This window comes from Eublepharis macularius, chromosome 2, assembly GCF_028583425.1.
Source record: "Eublepharis macularius isolate TG4126 chromosome 2, MPM_Emac_v1.0, whole genome shotgun sequence".
NCBI classification, from domain to species: Eukaryota; Metazoa; Chordata; class Lepidosauria; order Squamata; family Eublepharidae; genus Eublepharis; species Eublepharis macularius.
The window spans coordinates 197859113-197880429 of NC_072791.1; the positions used below are offsets into that span (position 1 = coordinate 197859113).

Sequence of the window (21317 nt, forward strand, 5' to 3'; positions counted from 1 at the left end):
GGCACATAGGAAAAGGCCACAAAAGCCGAGCAATCACTCACCCTTTCCTGCCCACCCTCTCACAATGTCTAAGTTCATACTGAGCTATAGAATCAGCATTGCTGACAGATGGCTGTCTAACCTCTGCTTAAAAACCTCTAAAGGAGAGCCTACCACCTCCAAAGGAAGCCCGTTCCACTGAGGAACCATTCTGTCTGGAAGTTCTTCCTCATGTTTAGCTGAAAACTCTTTTGATTTCATTTTATTTTGTTGGTTCTAGTCCAATCCTCTGGAGCAACAGAAAACCATTCCATCCTCTATGTCAAACATCTGAATATAGCTATTGTATTTTATCACCTCTCAGTCATCTCCACCCCAAGCTAAACATGCCAAACTCCTTCAAATTTTCCTCCTAGGACTTGGCCTCCAGACCCCTCACAATCTTTGTAGTCCTCCTTTGGACTTGTTCCAGCTTGTGGTGCCCAAAACTGAGCACAGTACTCCAATGAGGAGTAACCAGAGCAGAGTACAGCCATACCATCACTTCATGTGATCTGGCCAATATGCTTCTGCTGAAGCAGCCCAAAATCACATTTGCCTTTTTAGCTACTGCATCACACTGCTAAGTTAACTCATGTTCAGTGTATGGTCTACTAACACCCCTAGATCCTTTTCACATGGACTACTGCCAAGACAAGTCTCACCCATCCTGTAAGTATGCGACTGATTTTTTTTCTACCTATATGGAGAACTTCACATTTATCTCTGTTGAAATTATTTTGTTAGTTTTAGTCCGGTTTTCCAGCCCGTCAAGATCTTCTTGAATCCTGATTCTGTCTTCTACTGTATTAGCTATTCCTCCCAGTTTAGTATCATCTGCAGATTCAACTAACATCCCTTCTGTTCCTTCATTCAATGAGTTTATAAAGATGTTGAACAACACAAGTCCCAGGAGAGATCCCTGAGGCACTCCACTTGCCACTTCTCTCCAAGAGGATGAGGATCCACTCTCATTTTGTCGCTGTTAACTCAGGGTGCTACAGATGCAAAATATATATTTACTTATACTTAGCATTGCCAACCTTCAGGTGGAGGCAGAGGATCTCCAGACAATAGAAATCAGTTTCCCTGGATAAAATGACTGCTTTAGAGGATGGACTGTATGGCATTATACCCTACTGAGGGCACTCTGTTCCCCCAAACCCTGCCCTCCCTAGGTTTCACTTCTAAAATCTCCAGGAATTTTCCAACCCAGATTTGGCAACCCTATTTATAGTGTGCTGCCCAGAAAACAAACACAGTCCCCAAAATTGTATTCCAGATTCCACAAACATCTCTGCTGTTCCTCAGTTTTCTAGCATCCGCCATCGTCAGGTAAACACTACAAGAAAAAGTTTAAGAACTGGGGGGGAAATGTCGTTCCTTGGCTCCTACCTTCCACATAATTGGCCTGTCTCCTCTGATAAGGTAACCTGTAAGCACAATGGCAAAGGCCAGTGTTCTAAAAATGATTTGATGAAACATCTGCTGATCTCCAGCAAAAACCTTATTTTCAAGCTCCTGGTCTTCACATTACCTTTCTTTGATCGAGTAACAGCTTCTCAACCTACGCTATATCCAGCATCGTTTAAGTAACCCAACCACCACCCAGGTGGCTCCAACACTTGCATTCCAGGAGTCCTTGCCTGCCAGCGACTTCACTGAACACTGCCAGACCTACTTAAGCTCTGCAATCAGACCAACCCGCAGCCACACACACTCGCAGTAGCAGCTTCCCTAGAGCACAGCGCAAGTTCCTAAGCACCCTACCAAGGAACAATAAAACATTAAATCTGTTATTTGGATCAGCAAGTGGAAGGTTTCCGTTATTCATCAGTTTAAATCAGGGGTTGTCAAACTTTCCTTTAACGAGAGCTATGTTACCAAGTTTAGCTTGGTCCCGGAAACAACATGGACTTAGAAAAGGCCAATACATGAAGGTATCGGCTGAGTAGCACAGAGAAAAATCTTACAAAATAAGAGGTCTTTTTGAAAAAAAGTGTAAAGCCGATCTTTTCCCTGGAGATGCATGAGCCAATCTACAGCAGCTGATAAATTACTGGTAGGTCATCAGCTCCTAGTTGGAGTAGAGACCCCTGTTTTAAACGTTTTCCTGCCTATCACTTTCTTATTTTGAAAGCTTACGTAAAGGAATAGTACCCATTTCACCATTCACTAGTTTAAACTCTCTAGTTCATGCAATTTAAAATCTATTCTTAAGCAAGTTTCAACTTTTGTTTCCATTGGTTGGAGCAGTCCATGCAAACGAACAGCAAAAGCCTCTGAACATTATATGCATTCTCTTTCCTTTTTTTTTTAAAAAAAAGAACATTCTTTGAATTGTTGTTCTTCTTACACTTGATTTGCACCTCTGGAAAAATGTCAACTGTGATGTACTTACCTAAGTGCGTGCTGAAATGTCCAATGCAAGTTTTAAAAAACTCTTCGCTTTGAGGAGGATCATAATTCAGAATTGTAAAGGGAAGGATAAGAGAGTAAGTTCCTGAATTGTAAATCTGGAGAAGAAAGAAATAGTGGGCGTTTATCATGTAGGTTCATCAGATTTTTACTGTTGTTTTAGTTTACAACTAAACTCCCTTGTGAAAGGAGGGTTGCCAGCTCTGGGTAGGGAAATTCCTGGAGGTGGAGCCTGGAGAAGGCGGGGTTTGGGAAGGGGAGGAGCCTCAGTGGGGTATAATGCCATAGAGTCTGCCTTCCAAGGCAGCCATTTTCTCCAGGGAAACTGATCTTTGTCCCCTGAAGATCAATTGAAATTCCAGGGGATCTACAGCTACCACCTGGAGGTTGGCAACCCTATGCAAAGGCCCTGAAAAAAAATATTTTTTCTTTTGGAATGACTGAAATGCTTTTCAAGACAAGTTTTTACTCACACAACGTATGCAGCATGAACATTTTTCTCTAATATAACCTATATTCATATTGGTTTTCATATATGTACTGTATTCATATGTGCACGCACGCACGCACACCGTAGACATTTTTAAGGATGTTTCTTGTATAAATGTGAACAATTTAGGCAACAATCAACATAATATAATGCCCTCAAATAGAATGCATTATTAAAGAGTCCAGCATTTGCAACATTATAAAGTTTAATTTGAGATCCAGGTATGCTGGTAGCCCTACTGCGACAATCTAGGATTGTTTCTGTCCAAATCATACACTTTTTTTTTGTTTACTACAAAATTTGTTTGGCAGTTTGCAGACGTGAAAACCGCATGGGGTGGGAGGCTGAAGCCACTTCTTCCTGCATGCTGTGTTTGCAGACAAGAGTACCAAACTCCCATCGCACGTGTGATGCAAAGTCCTCATGTTGTTCCCCAATAAACTTAAGGACGTTGCAATGTGTAGACGGAACTTCAGGCCCCTGAATGCCTGGGAAGTGCAGAGTTCCCAGAGCACATCTGTGACCCAAACAGGAGATATACGTGGGGAAAAACACAACATGTACTTACCCCCTAAAACACACACAAAGTCAGGGCTTTTTTTCAGCTGGAACGTGGTGGGACGGAGTTCCGGAACCTCTTGAAAATGGTCACATGGCTGGTGGCCCCGCCCCCTGATCTCCAGACAGAGGGGAGTTTAGATTGCCCTCCGCGCCGCCCAGCCATGTGACCATTTTCTCCGAGGGCAACCCGCTGAGTTCCACCACCTCTTTTCCCAGAAAAAAAAGCCCTGCACAAAGTAAACGACATTACACACAGCTTGTACTGTTATTTCAAGGAAGAAAAAAAATGGAAATGTGTTATTTTACCTTATCTGAATGCTGAAGAGTAACAGCAGCTATTCTATCAAGTAATGGAGTACAAAGATAGGAGGTTTTGGTAAGAAAGTATGAAAACTCCAGTACGTTTGTCCATGTAATTTGGTCCATCAAGCGCTGAAAAACAGCGATGGCATCTTCAAGCAGCATTTCTTCCAACCATTCTCCAGATACGTATCTCATTTCCTCTAAGAGAAGATCCAGATCATTGGCTTTTTGTAATCTCTGATATGCACAGTTATTAACTTTTTGTAAAAGTGTCCCGTACAGCCCAGAAGGGCTTTGCCGACTGGACTGATCCCGTCGAACCCATTTTATAATGGCTGTGGCAAATGAACTCAAATCACTCAAGCTGCACTGATGCGCGATGGCGTCAATTCGACTAACTATGACTTCATCCATGTAAGAAGAAGGAAGCATGGAAAGGGTACGAATTAGCATGGAAATATCGGCAGGTATGACGTTAACTTTTAAGCAGCTGGAATGAGAGAGAGAGAAACCGAGTGATGAACAGTAAGGAAAAAATGACTAGTCTATAAATATGTATTGAGGCACTTAAAACCCCTATAGCAAGCATATTTACCTGAAAATAAAGCTCATAATATTAGCAGAAGCTATAGACGAGAATTAAATATGTTGCTTATATGATAGGAAGAGGGGGGGCATGACTAGTGAGCTGGAGTCAGGAAATACACGCTGAGCTCCAGAAGAGGTGTACCCAGGGCTTTTTTTCAGGGGAAACGGAGTTCCGGAACCTCTTGAAAATGGTCACATGGCGGGTGGCCCCGCCCCCTGATCTCCAGACAGAGGGGAGTCGAGATTGCCCTCCGCGCCGCTCAGCTGAGGGCAATCTCAACTCCCCTCTGTCTGGAGATCAGGGGGCGGGGCCACCAGCCATGTGACCATTTTCTCTGAGGGCAACCCACTGAGTTCCACCACCTCTTTCCCCAGAAAAAAAGCCCTGGGTGTACCACAGTGAGAAAGAGGTCCTTTACCCTGCTGAGTAACAGCCTTTCACCATCCTACTGCTCCTTGTAATATGTTTGCAAAGAGAAGCAGGAGCCATAGTACTCTTGCTCTTTCTATATACAGTCTTGCAGCAGGTCCTTTCAAAAGGAAGTAAAAAAGACAGCAGCTCTAGAGGGACTCGAAACTCAGCAGGTGGTGCTCTGGGACCCATCTGGTGGTTCCATCCCATGGGTAAAAAAAATCACTACCAGGAATGACTAGGCAAGTTATCTTTATAAGCCTGAAATAACAATTTAAATCCAATGTTACCCTTAGGCTAGTAAAGAAGCTCTTTAAAAACATTCAAGCTTGACAGAGCACTTTAATTTTGCGGTATAAAAATAAGCATCTTGAAGTTTTAATTTCCCTTCCAAGGGCTTTTCCAGACAATATAATCACAACAGTTCCATTAGAATGTTAACCTTTTCCACCTGGCACTTTTATAGTACTGTATTTAACGGTTGGTAGTGTGTGTATAGCCAAATCTCTCATAAAATAATACAAGTGAATTAGATCCATCTAATCGCAGTGGCCTAATTTGTGGTCATCTTTCCCATTTTCCAGTTTATGGGGTGACCTTAACTGAGTCCAAAACGGTTGAAGACCATTGACCTATGGTGACTATTAGAGGTGGATACATACTGAAATACGAACCAAAGTTCGTCAAGAACCGGGCCAGTTTGTGGTTCATGAACCAGTGGCTTGTGGGAGCTCATTTCTCATGAACTGTGACGAATTTTAGCCCGGGTTGTTTGGTTCATATTTCGGTTCATCACTGCAAACAGCCTGCCACTGATCAATCAGTTTCCTAGGCAATGAGGGGGAGATGGGCTCTCTGCAGACCTTCTGCTGATCCAGAAGTGACATCTTCACAAACCAAATGAATCGATTTGTGAACCGGGGCAGGTTTGTGAAAGTTTGTGGTCTGTGAAACACTATGAACCACGAACTGCATGGTTCAGAATTTTCCCAGTTCATGCCCATCTCTAGTGACTATAAATTATGGCAAGACCATGTGGCAGGGAAGTTTTTGTATTTTGGAAGAGAAGTTCCCCCTTCTTTCAGATCAATGGTATACCAAAAAATGACGGTATAATTTTATTTTTCAGAACATTGCTTTTATATAACAACTGTTCTTCCAAAATCCCCAAGTTGAAACATCAGGCACTGGTCACCAACAATGGGAACCAAGCCATCAGACTTAGAAGAAACACAATCAAAACATCTGGATATGTTTTGGCCAGATACACACTCTCAAAACAACTCTTTGAGGTAGATTAATCTGAGGATAAAATGGAGGGGAAAGAGAATTGTTGTAAGCCACTCTGGGTCCCCACTGGGAGAAAATGTGAGGTACAAATGAAGTTTTAAAAAAATCTCCAAAAAGTGTTTACATTTGTGCAGTAATCTATCACAGCAATCAAACTGTGACAGAGTCTTAAAATCTCGACCTGGAAAATTTGCTTTTTCCCTTCTTAATTTTTTTTAAAAATTGTAACACCTAACGTAATGGAAAAGTTCCAATGAGCTGAAAGGTTACACAATGTTTTGTTTCATCTGGATTGGTTTTAGTAAAAGGCATTACATGATTTATTTTCCTTTTCAGGATTGTGAGAGGGCCAACACACCTGTTTACAACTTCTCTTCCAACCTCTACTATCCAAGCTGCTATAAGTGAAGATACCAGAGTCTGGATGTAAACTTTGGTGTCTCAAGCATAGGCTTTATTACGGACACACAGCCCTCCCCTTGAATGCATTTCTGCATCTCATGTAGTGGGCTATGTATTGGACCCACCTCAAATTCTCCATCACTCACCTCCTACCACATGTTCCTTGGTTATACAGACTGCATATACTTAACAGGATAATATTAAGCCGGACTGTCTATCTCTGCATTGACAGGAATTATACCTGGGACCTTCTCCATGGTATGCATGACAGGCTATAACCGCTAAGGAATGGTCCCTTCCAAATATCACTTATGCCATATACATGAATGAATGAATGAACGATCCCATATACATGTGTGAGGGCTAATTGCTTTTGTAAACTTATTGACAAATGTTATTTACAGTTCTGTCATGCCTACGATCTTCTCTAAAGAATTGAAAGTAAAAAATTGTAGGGATGTTTGACGTTAAATGGAAAAACAAAAATGAAATACGTCTACTCATAAAAGCTACTTTCTTACTCAATTAGCAGTCTTTGTAATTTGGAATAAAGGTCAGGATGGGGGCAACGAAGAAAGACCAAGGACTGTGTTAATCTGGCCAACTCTGTTGGCTTGTAGAGATCCAAGTATTTGTGAAGGAGAAAAGAAATCCTGCAATTAAAAAAGAGAGATGAAATTTATCACAGTGCAACAGAAAAACATTAAGAGTTGAACGAAAATTTCTTTGAGATAGTGTCCTAGCGACTTGTTCAGAGTTCTATATGTAGTTACTACATCAGTAAATAACTGCATCAGATCTTTTGTGCCATCAGTACAATAGCTGGGATCCTACTGAAATTTACTGTGGGAGGTAAGCTTTCCTCCTACAGAGTGCAACATTTGTGCTCCTCCTGCCGCTGCAGTCCCAAATACCCCCAGAAATACTGCTTCCAGGGGACGAGTCTTCAGGAACTCAATTGTTAATCAGCACGCGTGGCAACTGCATTATAAAACAGTGTCCACTCTGGATGTTGGGGTGTGAGCAGAAGAAAAACAGCATCAAAGACTCTATATCTGCAGGAACTTCAGCATTTAGAAGAGGAACATACCAACAAAACACAACTCAAAGATGTCCATTCTCGAATTTTTACCCAAGTCATTAACTTAAGGTGTAACGTGCAGCTAAAAGAATTTTGCCGACGGTGAAACCATCTTTCACTTTCCAGTCCTATGCACGTTTATCCAGAGATTCGTCCCACTTTGTTCTATGCTTACTCACAGTTAAGGGTGCTTAGGACAGCAGCAACCCTCGTATGGCAAATACCATTTGTGCCAGAATAAGTCATGTGCAAGTTCCAGCATGCATCTCCATGAAAAGCTCTAAACCAAATTATACCTACAAACGTGTCAAAAGCATCATGGGGAGTTAAACTGTGATCTCATGCACATGCAAGTTCTGCTGAAATCAACAAATCGGGAACAAGTTGAAAGACTGAATCCTACAGATATTCCACTGTTACAAGTGGATATTTTCCCACCTACTCCTCTCCTCCAACAGCCTCATCATCTACAAAAAGGAAGTGCTCAAGGTTGAGGGATCCTTGAGGACAAAGTTTCACATGGGTCAGGGGCTTTCTGTGAGGAGGGGCACTGGGTGAGATCATCACTCCTCCCTCTTCTGTCAGATGATGTCAGTAAGAAAGAGCCCAAAGTTTTTGAGACTGGTATATGAGTAAGTGAACAAATACATCATATGTACAAGATTTTTTAAATCTCACAGTGTTCTACCATCCACAGACTAAAACGAAGATACGGTCCTTTGGCATGTGTAAAATGTCCACATTTTTGTATTAAATGTTTACTTTTGGATCAGTTGTGAACTTCTGCATTCCATTTCTGACATGGTTTCTATCACGGCTAACACTTGGTGATGGTCAAATTCATCTGCCATCAGCACAGCTGCTTCAATTAACCTAAAAAAACAAAAAAATTTTTTTTGCAAGCTTCCAATAATTTGGAGAAGTTAACACTGTGAATACAACACTCTTATATCAAAGAAATGGAAGGAAATGTGCTGGGGAAAATAGAAACGGATTTTACAAAGGAAAGCTTTAAAAATGTTTTTGAGCAAAAATAACTGAAAAATAAATAGCACTCTAATGATTTAAAGTTTGTGTGTTTCTTTAAATGTTTGGTTTGATACTGAAGAAGAATGGGGGTGAAAGAGAAGGATGAGTGAGTGAGATGATTGGTTGATGACAGAGTATAGGTGCTCAGAAGTGTGACTGGAGTGAAATCTGATTGGACAGTAGCAGTTCTCTAGGGCAGAGTGAACTGCAGTTTTTTTACTGAGCTGAGAGAAATCACATATACCCAGGGTATATGTGATTTCTATATATTCTAGTCTTATCCTCAGGGCCACATAGTCCCACAAAGGAGCTTAACTCTTGGGGGCATTATTCAGGGGAAAGTTAAATTAACTAGTTTGGAATTGAATTCCTCGTGGCAGCATTATCTACTCAGAGGGTATAAGACCAAGAGGGTGTAAGGCAAAATATAACTACATGATAGAAAGGAAGTCGTAACAAGCACCCATGTTGGGAGGCATGCCAGGTAGTCATTTTTACTGATGAAAGTATAGCGTGCCAGTTTAGTAAGAGAGTGTACACAGAGAGCTTTTTCTCCCTCTTCCAAAATACTAGAAGTTGAGGACATCCAATGAAGATGATGGGTAGTAGATTCAGGACAGACAAAAGGAAATACTTCTTTATACGATGAATGATTAAAATGTGGAATCCACAGAGGATATAGTGATGGCCAAAGGCACAGACAGCTTTAAAAGGGTATTAGGCAGATTAATCAAGAACAGGTCTATCAGTGGCTACTAGGCATGGCAACTAAAGGGAACCTCCATGTTCAGATGCAGAAAACCTCTGAATACTAGTGCCAGGAGGCAACGTTGGTGAATGCCTTGGCCTCTGTGTCCTGTTTTTGGCCCTCCAGAGTAGCTGGTGGCCACTGTGTGAGACTTGATGCTGGACTAGACAGACTACTGCTTTGATCCAGCAGGGCTCTACTATGTTCTCAACACCTTTCCCTGCTACTGCAAGGGCTTGTGTGTGAGAGATGATGAAAAAGCAAGCTTGTGGCTCATCTAAAGAAAAAATACAAATAGGAGAGCCAGTACTGTCTAGCAATTAGTCCTTGACTGGGTCCAGGAAAACTCAGCTTCAAATCCCTGTTGCCATTCAGTGACCAGTCAGTCACTCTCAACTGACGAGCTCTCGGGGCTGCGAGGATGCAATGAAGGAGGAGTCACTGTTTCCTTGGAGGAAAATGGAAGTAATAAAAATTTTAAAAATATGAACAAGTTATATTCCTGGATTAACAACAGAGTGAAGTTGGAAAACATGGCTCCCCATTTCTGTAAAGCGAGGTTTTACAGGTAAAGCAACACTACGGGAGCTAAGAAAAATGGCAAGTATATGGCTTTGCATAGGAATACTTTCAGAACAAAGCAGTATTGCTGTGCAACAAATGTAGCAACAGGTGTTCAGTGAGTGTCCCAGGATATCTAGATTAGATTACTGCAATACAGTCTATGTGAGGCTGCCCTTGAAGAGTGTTTGGAATCTTCAGCTAGTGCAGAACACTACAACTAGACTGTTGACTAGATTAGGTCGTAGGGACTATATCACTCCAGTCTTGGCCCATCTACACTGGCTCCCAGTTTGTTTCCAGGCACAATTCGAGGTGTTGGACTTTAAAGCCCTCGATCACTTGGGACCACCATACCAGAAGACATCCTACTCCCTTACAATCCAATCACACTGCTCCTGTCATCTTCTGAGGCCCTGCTTTGGGTCGCCCTGGCTTCTGAGATTAGAATTGGGTGGCAACCTGGGGCCCTTCTTGGTCGAAGTACGAAAACTCTGGAACTCTCTCCCCAGAGAGACTCACCTGTCCCCTTCTGTTGCCACCTTCTGCCAGCACATGAAGACTTGCTTATTTCATCTGGCGTTCTTTCAGTGATCCCTTCTTCCTGCCCTATGTATTAATTGTCATTGTTACATGTGTATTTTAGCTTGGTTTTAATGATGTGTTTATGGTTGGTTTTAAAGACGTTCTTTTTATGTATGTTTTTAATTTGCTAGCCACCTTGGCGGTACTAATAAGGACAGAACAGTGGAGTATAATTATTTAATTAAAAATTAACAACTTTTACTATTTATAGCCAGTTTGATCTAGGATCGGGGAGACTCAAGTACATATCTCCACTTTGCCATGGATACCTTCTGGGTAACCTTAGGCTAGTCAGATATTCCCAGTCTAATCTACCTCACATGCTTCTTCTAAAGATAAAATGGAAGAAAGGAGAAGTATGTAAGCTGCTTTGGGCCCCTATGCGGATAAAATGAGTATAAATGAAGTAAATAAATAAACTAAGTTACCCTTTGCTACAGCCTAGGGCGACACTGGAAAAGACACTCAAAAGCAACATTCTTTAGTGATAGTTGTGAGAGTGTCAGCTGGAAGACCTAGGTACAAAGCTCAGTTCTGTTATGAAACCCATTCTCTCACTCATAGCCTCACCTACGTCCTAGTGTTGTTGTGAAGATAGAATAAAAGAGGGAAGAACCACATTTGTTGCTGCCCTGAGTTCCTTCAGAGAAAGGGCAGAAGCCAGTTTGGTGTAGAGCTCTAACCTGGAGAACCGGGTTTGATTCCCCACTTCTCCACTTGAAGGCTGCTTGGTGACCCTGGGTCAGTCCCAGCTCTTCCAGAGCTCTCTCAGCCCCACCCACCTCACAGGGGGATTGTTGTGTAAACCGCTCTGAATGGGTGTTAAGTTGTCGTGAAGGGCAGTATATAAATGTTGTTGTTGTTATTGTTATTATTAAAATAAAATACACAGATGGGCAAATCACCGGCAGATCAGTACTTTCAGCAAGTCTTTATAAATGAAAAATGTACACATGCACACACAGAGTGGCTGAACTTACTGTTCTCTGACATCTGGTCCGGCCATAGGAGCAAGAGCAGCAAACAGTCGAGTGAACCTTGAAGGGCTGGTGCAGTCGTCCATCATTTCTGTCAGTTTTTGTTTAGCGGCCAATCGAAACTCTCTATTGTTGAATTGTAGCACCTGGTAGAATCCAAGAATGATAGCCGTGTTGTCCAAGTCCAATTGACTCACATTCTGAAGAAAAATCTTATTGCACTTATGTAGCAAAGGGCGATGAGATAGTTTTACATTCCGGAGAAACTGTATGAATCGCCTGGCATGGTTCACGGGGATGGGATCCACGGTATCCAAAAGAAACTCTGCCCTCTCTACCAACCGATCTCGAAAACTCTGTGAGATAACCCCAGATATGCTAACCGTCAAAACTGAAAAACCCCTAAAAAAAAAAAAAGATGTTCAAAAATGTCATGTTTATTCATCAAAACAAGAAACCTAACAATGGGTTGGATCCAGCCACTTTCCCCCTTCAGTCGCACCTAATTCCTCTCTGTACTACAACCACTGTCCCACACATCTTTGTCTGTGAAAATCCCATGATCTCCATTTTGATAATCAAAGTAGACGCTCTCCTCCCCTTTTCACCAGCAGAAAAGCAGCCTAGAGCCAACCCCAACCCCTAACAAAATACATTACACAGAATCCACTTTGGAAAATCTATCTGAAGTCTGTGGTAGGGTATGAATTTTCATGAGCCACAGCTCACTTCTTCACGAAAGCTTCACTAAACTTTGTTAGTCTTATAGGTGTTACTTGACTCTTGCTCTTCTTCACTGCTACAGACAGACTAACCATTTTGATCTATTTGAAGTCTGAAACAGGCAAAAGTTAAGAGTCCTTCATGACCTGAGATCCTAGTATCAGCAGGACCATCTATCTCATACATGCCTACACAGCAGCTCCAATCATTAGACCATGGATTATCACCCCCTTTTTCACTTAGGAAAATGTTTCTGTTCAGGCTCTCTCAGTAGCCTCTTTTGTTCAATGGAATGATCCTCTCTGAGATTGCGAGGAAAGACGCATTTTGCAAATATTTGCAGCAAAACTTTTCCAATATACTATTTGTAGCTCACAGGCAAAGGACAGTAAATGGGATAAGCAATAATTAACTGACATATTTTTATCTGTATTGTATTTCTGTGTGGGTTTTAGATTTAAAGTCATTTTTAATGATATAAGCTACTTCAAGTCCCACAGACTGGAAGAAAAGCAGGATGAAAATATTTTTTCAAATTAAATGAATAGCATTTAAAGGCTAAGTATTTTTTATAGTTTAAAATGGGCTTGATTGTTGTTGCAAGAACAGCATTTTTTGTAAGCAACATGTCTGAAATACTTCTTTCATATTTAAGAGACAGATCCAGTATGATGCCAGTTCAAATCCTACCCCTGCCATATAATTACTAATGAGTCTTCAGCAAACCTCAATTCCCCATGCCCCAATCTACAACATGAAAGTAGTAACTGACAGAGGCCTGCCTTCAATTAGACATATTAGGACCAGTTTGTAAGATTTGAGAAATGTCATCCAGCAGTCATTTAATATTAAATCATTATCAAGTGCACAGAAGTAACAGAAACCTGGATCCAAGCTGGGATTATTAATGAGGTCTTTGACTTGAATTTGTTGACCATTCCCAGTTTAAAAACAAATCCTTTAAAAATTTCTAATTGTTGCCACCTGTGACGGAATGCACTTTAAAAGAAGGTTTCCTAAGTACAGCAATCAGCGTGCTGGAAGGGAAGGAGTTAACAATTGCCTGGAATAACAGCTTGATTGACAGGCTGCTCTCTCCTCTCTGATCCACTAGTGAGAACCAGCCTTCAGGCTGACAGCTGGCTGCTGACAGTACTTTGTTTTCAGAGGCAATGTGTGAGAGTCTGACAGGGAATTTCAGACAGGTTCCCCTCCAGAGTGAGAAAAAGGAATCTTTTGCCTTAACTGCAACATAATTGTCCTGAGGAAGAATTCTAGGAAAGAATTCCAAGTATAAGAGACAGCACAAGCTGAAACCTGTTTACACAGCCATGAGAGAACTGGGAGTGTATGCTAGCAAGAGTGATAGGGTAGTGGGTTGAGAGTCCTTGTCAAGCCAGACGAAGAAGGGTTATATCTTCTTAGGAGAATTTGAAAAAAGGACGATGGACAACAACTGAACAGGAAGAATTGTGGGGAGGGAAGATGTATTTCTGGTCGTAGTAAAAGACAAGAAATACATATAAACCTGAGGCTGATTCCAAAAAAGTAATTTGGAGAATGTTTCAAAAGGGTAGCCAGTATGTTGATGTGACTGTTCCAAGTATGAATGTCCTGATCAGTTGCATCCTTTACTCAGGTTTACAACATTATTTCAGCAAAATAAACATGAGAGGCCTGACCAAGCATGATTCCATTCTTTTGGCAACACAAGTATATATTAAGCAAAGGTACTCACAAACCAATTTTGAACAATGACTTCTGTTAAGTTGAAATTACCTCATGTCCTGCATGGTAGCCAAATTCTTATTCACAATTTCAGCTATCTGTCCCATGAGAGGACTATGGTACATTTGTTGCTCATATAGACACAATGCAAATTTAGATAGCTCAGGCATGTTTAAACTGTAAAGATATTAAAAACATCTGTATCAAAATGTGCATGTTCAAGATAAGGCAATCTGAAATATTTCTACATGTATACCGTATACAACAGAGATTATTAGGGAGAAGGTGATTACTTGCTTATAGTATTCTTATGAAAACTCCAGCTTATCACTCGATACTCTCAATATTTATAACTACAACGGTTGTCAGTCACCATAGCTTTTGACTACAGGCACTTCCTCGAGCAATTTCAGTCTTTTGGGGAACCACTAAACTTATCCTTGATTGCTATTTAAATTAAACAAGTCAATTCAACTTCCATTCAATGATCACTAACTTAAAAGCGACTTCTGTAGAAAATCAACAGGTATTTCATGTACTACCTTTTGGAGTTTCTCTTTGGAGGAGGTACAGCAGTAGGGGATGAAGAATTAGCCTAGGGAGGCATGTCCTGATCGCCTGGCATCTTTTCCCAGCCTCATGCAGTTCTTAACTGCCAACCCAGGAAAGCGAAGACACCTCACAGCAGTCCGGACATCAATGGTTTTAGGATTCACTTTAGGCTTACATTGACTTTGCTTCATGTGAGCCATATTTTTTGTGGAAAGGCAGCATAATAAAGTATGCATAAGACTGCAGGTTTTTAACCAGTTTATATTGCAGGTAGGATTTTGTACCATACATTGGCTTCTATTGTAGCCAGCGTGGTGCAATGGTTAGTGTGTCAGATTAGAATCTGGCAGGCCCAGATTTGAATCGCCACTCTGCCGTGAAAGCTCGCTGGGTAATCTTGGGCCGGACACTCTTTCTCAGCCTAATCCACCTCACAGGGTTGTTATGAGGATAAAATTAAGGCGGAGAGAGCAATGTATACTATGCCGAGGTCTTTGGAGAAAAGGCAGGATAAAAATGTTCTAAATCAATAAAAAATATGCCTAGCAGGAGCTCATAGAAGCGAACATCCCCATCTCCCCTGCAGTGAACCCCCTCAATTGGGCCCCAGAGGTTTGAGAAGCTAAGCGGGATCTGCAGTGGGAGGGTGGAAGTGATAAATATTGCCCCTCTCATCTCTGTTTTTCCTTTGGTGAAAATGCAAAGATCTAAGGGCTGGATCCAGACTAAACTTTTCCATTAACAAAACTATCTCCCCTCACTGCAGCCCCCCAGATGTTCTCTGGGGGGAATCAAAGAGCGCAGTGGGCTGCAGCATGGGAAAGAGGCAGAAAAATTCTGTTCCACAGATGGAAGTATGGCTCTCTTTATCAGTTTCTGGGGAGCTCAAGGTAAGAAGATGCTGCTGCCGTCCTCCTACTTGTTGGATTCCTTGGGGCAGCTGCTTGGCTGCTGTGTGAACAGAGTGCTGGACTGGATGAGCCTTTGGTCAGATCCATCATGGCTCTTATGTTCTTAAGTACCTTCTTGTTAAGAGAAAAAGAACTTTGGGTCCAACCCATAATCTTCAATCACACGCCGTATAGCTACAAGCATTTCTGTTGTTTTTGATAGGACATACATTTCTGTACTTGTTGCATTCTCCCCACTATCCACTTTACACCAGCTTTATATACCCTGGCAGAAAGGAGCAGAGATGTTGCTCAGCCACTTTGCACTCGTCTCTAAGATACCGTCCTTTGGTTAGAACCGTATTCAGGGAACTGGCACCACAGGGGAACACAACAAGGATCCGAAAGCCCAACTGGAAATCCATATTCCTTCTGAGTGACATCATGAGTTTCAAGAGTTTTTAGCTGTACAGAGGACTCCTGTGTCCTCTCTGGCAACCAGTATACGTTCTTGAATGTGTGGATCCAGGGGTCATTTTGTAGAAAGAGCTGGAGGAACTCATTAGCATAACTCATTAGCATATGCCACGCCCCTTGACAGCACCAGAAGTGTGTGATTGGCATAACTGATTTGCATATGCCACATCCCCTGACATCACCTATCCTGGCTGTTTTGGACCCAATCCTGGCCATTCAGGGCCAAAATTGGGCCCAAAATGGCAAAAAGGGGCTGAAAATGGCTGAAAAGAGGCCCAAAATGGTCAGGATCAGGCCGCTGCTGAGCAGGAGAGTGATCCACCACCTGTCAGAGGCCTGATCCGGGCCGTTTTGGCCCCAATCCAGGCCGAAACGGGCCCAAAATGGCTGAGAGTCAGGTGGGCTGGGCCACCTGACCTCTTTGGGGAACTGCTGGAACTACGTTCCTGCATGTTTCCCCTCAAAATGAGCCCTGTGTGGATCTAGTGTGCTTTTAGCTGCTTCGGAAAACAGAGCTTATTTGCTGCTGAATTTTATGATTGATGTTATAAACTGGCCCAAAGTCAGTATACTCATTCTCTCACTCCGTTTCATTTAGAAGTCTTGGAGTTGCAACTTAAAATCTTTCCTAGACCAATAGTTGGCCTGACCCATTGCAAAATTCATTACATTTCTCTCATATTGCGATGATGCTTACTGTAAACTCTCGCAAACTACAGCTATTACTATAAGGTCGCTGGATGGGAAACAGTATGAACAAACACAAAACAGACAGAAAAAGTGAGGAGATCTAAAATAGTTTGAAAGTACTGTTAGAACTAACCTCATAAGAGCTTTTATAAATGCACGTTTGCCGGGAGAATAATAAACAGACACTCACTTGTCCAATCTTCTCCAGCCTTCCATGACCATCTCTTCTACCACTGAATCGTGGGCATCAACTCCAAACCTTCAGAAGGACCAAAAGACAATTCAAGCAGTTCCACATAGCTATTTTAACCTGCTCATTAGAGAGCTGAAAAGCAGGGTGGATAAAAATCAATGATTTTTTTAAAAAAAATTTAAAAATCGGATTTTTTAAATTTAAATCGGATTTTTTAAATAAAATGCTTTTTGAGGAAAATATATTACCATCCAAAGGTTATTCCATCATGAAATAAAGATTAGTTTTTAATTATGTAGAATAAGGCTGTATATGTTTAATTTTTTTGGTAAATAAATTCCATTAATCCATTCACAATGTCATGCTCTTCCAGAAGTTTTTGTAAGATTATTGGGCAGTTTCTCTGCCTACAAGATATTATCACAGATGCTTGGTTTTGCAGTTCTCAAAACTGAATTTGTGTCAGCTCAGCAGAGATCACATGCCTCTTCTTCACAGCAAAAATGTTATAACATGAACAGAGTTGAGAAAAAGACCTTAATCCTATTGCTCTACAAACCTATGAAGACAGAATCAACCCCTCCAGTGCTAAGTTTCAAGAAGTTCAGTGAATAGAAACAGTATTTTTCTGATTGTTTGGAGTGGAATAGATCTGCACAAGAAGAAACTAAGTGTGAGGAGGGAGGGGCAAGCAGCACAAAATGAAAGTGAAACTTTTTGAGCACAATACTGCACAAGTCTTTGGATCTTTTGTGTGTATGACATGAGGTTTATCATATTCTTTCCTTGGAGGAAAAAACCTATAATGGCAGCAGGCCGTAAAAGAGACCCAGTTTGGGAATACTTTAATGAAGTTCCTTTACCTATCGGTAAGGCAGGCATCTGCTTGCATATTAAAGTTATACCAGCAAGAATTAGTCTTTATGTAGAAAACTATGATTTAAATCAAGCCTTAATGACTAGTGATTTAAATCAGTTTGATTTAAATCAAATCCACCCTGCTGAAAAGTAACTGATTAAAATTATTAGTTTGCTCTGACTCAGTTTGCATGCTGAAGGTCCCAGGTTCAATTCCCGCTATCTCCAGTTTAAAAGATCAGGTCCAAAGCCATCAGGCGAGCTGAAAGACCTCAACCTAAGACTCTGGAGAGCCACTGCCAGTCAAAGTAGACAATACTGACCTTTACATATCAATGATCTGACTAAGGCAGCTTCACTTTCATGGGTTCAACCAAAGCCTCATGTGATACTGACAGCACTGCAGTTCCCATTATGAAAGCATTTTGGATTTTCATTGGAAAACTGGCTTTTTTCCTTCTGCTTGCTGCAATGCCAACATCAAGCAACACTTGGCTGCTTGTGCAATTTTGCCCAGTTTATGAATGATGCTTCTTTGAATACCAACCCCAGCCACAAAGCTTGAGAAAGGTTTTTCTGCAGCAGTGCAAAAATCTGCTTGGGAAGATGCAAGGTAAAGCAAGGTTTTACCCTAACTTTTGCATCTTAGATTTCTCTTTAAATTATTTTTTTGCATGGATGGAAGGATTTGCTGTTTTTATGTTTACAGAGAATTACATTTACAGATAATTACATGAATGCAAGTTAAAACAATAAGACTATATAACTAACTTTTGAAACTTTCACAGCAAAGTCCTTAGCGGAAGTACACCCTTCATAGCCTGTTGATTTCAATGGGCTTAGAAGGATATTACGTGCAAGGTGCCACTGAACTAAAATCCTGCTGTTCTACTGCAAACCAGCACAGCTACCTGCCTGAAACTATCCTAAGCAGAATTAAAGTTCAAAGCTTGAAACTTATAAAACAATCAAGGCTTTTAAACATGTTCTAGTTGAACCTGACCAGCCTCTTTCTATTCAACGTACTTTTTTAAAACTTCATTTATACCCCACTTTTCTCCCCAGTGGGGAATCAGGGACCCAAAGTGGCTTATAACAATTCTCATCTCCTCCATTTTATCCTCAAAACTACCACTTGAGGTAGGTTAGGCTAAGAGTTTGTAACTGGCCCAGTGTTTACAGATGATCTGACTGTTTCCCCTCCCAGTCTGATTGTCTAGTTCACAGTTCTGGTGGTCAATGCCAGATGTTCCAGCTTGGAGACTTTGGAAGAACAGCTGGCCTCACTTCAGTGCTGACCCCACCCCACCCCCAGCATTTTCTTTTGCATCCACCTTTTCTCAGGACAATCACAAAACGCTGACATTTCCAGTGCAGTCACTTGCTTTGGGCTTTGTCGTCGTCAGTGGAATCAAGTCATAGCTGACTTATGGCAACCCCTGCTGGGGTTTTCAAGGCAAGACTAACAGAGGTGGTTTGCCACTGCCTGCCTCTGCCATCCTTTTCTTCTTTGGAGGTCTCCCATCCAATTACCAAGCAAGGCTGACCCTGCTTAGCTTCTGAGACTGGGCTTGCCTAGACTGTCCAGATCAAGGCAAAGTATACCCCCCCCCCGAGAAATCTCAAAACAGGCTATGGCTTTTGCAAAATACACTGCAACAGTTTTCAAACACCTGAACTTTGAACAGGATCTCAACAATGTTATAAAGCAAATGCTGAAAATAATTTATCTGTCCTCCCACACAGATACAGCAACCGCTTCCTAAATTGTACTTTACTTCTTAAGAACATAGTTAACATGTGCTGTGCCAGCAGGCTGTTATGCCTGCTCCATTTCAAGCATTTATTTTAATACGTTTTTAGAAAAGATCAATTTTTTTGTATATCACAATTTTAAATAAATTTGATTCCATTGCATATATCAAATTTATTTATATGTAATGGAATCTAATTTATTTGTAAGTGTTATACTACTTACCTAAGTAAATTGTAGAGTGTGTTCACTAATGCTTCATTATTCATATATTCAATCTTGTTTTCTGCTAAAATGCGAAGGATGAGAAAGTGAGGGTGATCTCTTAAATAATTTGTATTCCTCAGGATTTCGGGCTTCTTCTTTTGAAACTGCCAAAGTATATCAAAAGTGGTTTCCACATGTTTTTCAGAGAGTTTGGTTTTGTTCTTTCCAACAAGATCAAACACTTGATCTTCATTTGTGCATTTATTTAGTTGACTGAAAAAGAGGTCACTGCTCCACTTTCGAAAGTGGCATCTCCTCGGTGAAAACAGAAAACGTCTCAAGAAAAACATTTTTGTCACTTTTTACAGCCTTCTTTTATGTCCAGAATGATATTGTCCTCCTTTGCCATCACCAAACCACCAATGAGCATCAAGATATTGCTTCTCCTGTATCCTTTGCAATGACTGTGAAAAGAATTCAAAAGAGATTTTGAAGCATCTGCGATGGCAACTATTTAAACCAATGAAGCCAGCCTTGAAAATGAGTCCACAAATGCAGCATTCTATTTTTTAAAACGCAGACAATCCTACACACATGCCTATGTCTCAGATATAGCACATCACTTGCCAAAATGAACCATTTTCTTCCAGTAAATAACGTGTCGGATTCTGGCTATGTGTGAATGGAGCAAAGAATCTTTGCCTCCCTTTTTCTGTAGTTCCCTATCTCCCTCCGCCCCCAGCCAAAAACTGTTCCAAAGGTGCAGGGAATCTTTTTCTTCTACCTGATAGGGTGGAAAGAATGTTGTACCTCTGCCATAGTGAGTATTTTGACTTCTTTGCAGAGAGCCAGTGTGGTGTAGTAGTTAAGAGCAGCAGGACTCTAATCTGGAGAGCCAGGTTTGATTCCCCACTCTTCTGCTTGAAGCCAGCTGGGTGACCTTGGGTCAGTCACAGCTCTTAGAGCTCTCTCAGCCCCACTCACTGGGTGACGGGCGTGAGGATAATAATAACGCACTTTCTAAACCACTCTGAGTGGGCATTAAGCTGTCCTGAAGGACAGTATATAAATCAAGCATTATTGTTGTTGTATTGTCGAAGGCTTTCACGGCCGGAGAACGATGGTTGTTGGGGGTTTTCCGGGCTGTCTTGCCGTGGTCTTGGCATTGTAGTTCCTGACGTTTCGCCAGCAGCTGTGGCTGGCATCTTCAGAGGTGTAGCACTGAGAGATCTCTGTCTTTTGGTGCTACACCTCTGAAGATGCCAGCCACAGCTGCTGGCGAAACGTCAGGAACTACAATGCCAAGACCACGGCAAGACAGCCCGGAAAACCCCCAACAACCATCATTATTGTTGTTGCTGTTGTTGTTATACTACAAAATTGAATGTGTGCTCTTACCAGCACTAGAGATCTGAACAATGCTTCAGTGGACCATAGTGCAGATCTGAGACCTCCGCTCCCTTCTTCTCCAGTTTTTACTATGGTTGTGTGGATAGCACAGCTCTGTTAGGGCCTTACAATGAAATCCAAACACTAGTTGAAAACCACTGATAGCAATTGGCTCAGACTGTAGCTCTATACAGGCATCCTGTCAGCACGTTCACTCACCATGCAGGGATCCAAAACAGGCACAAGCAAACTGGCCAGATGACCTGCATTTTACCTTCCCACAACTGTTCTTAAGGGAAGCTCATTATAAAGCTTAATCATCGTAACTGCCAGTTCTAAGAGAGAAACATCAAGCAAGAAAGGAGAAGAATTTGAACTCAATACTGGACCCTTT

The 21317-nt window shown here is 41.5% G+C and overlaps 1 protein-coding gene across 1 annotated transcript in view; it reads right to left on the reverse strand.

The window, feature by feature from the left end:
- FASTKD1 (FAST kinase domains 1) overlaps positions 1 to 21317 on the reverse strand; it is a 31256-nt gene that overhangs the window by 9385 nt on the left and 554 nt on the right. The window contains exons 2-9 of the mRNA XM_054970809.1: positions 19553 to 19998; positions 16714 to 16782; positions 13966 to 14091; positions 11467 to 11865; positions 8326 to 8436; positions 7004 to 7135; positions 3794 to 4280; positions 2420 to 2534 (exon numbers count right to left, since the gene is read on the reverse strand). Coding sequence (XP_054826784.1) covers positions 2420 to 2534; positions 3794 to 4280; positions 7004 to 7135; positions 8326 to 8436; positions 11467 to 11865; positions 13966 to 14091; positions 16714 to 16782; positions 19553 to 19884 — 1771 coding nt within the window. The 5' untranslated portion in view covers positions 19885 to 19998. The remainder of the gene's footprint in view (positions 1 to 2419; positions 2535 to 3793; positions 4281 to 7003; positions 7136 to 8325; positions 8437 to 11466; positions 11866 to 13965; positions 14092 to 16713; positions 16783 to 19552; positions 19999 to 21317) is intronic.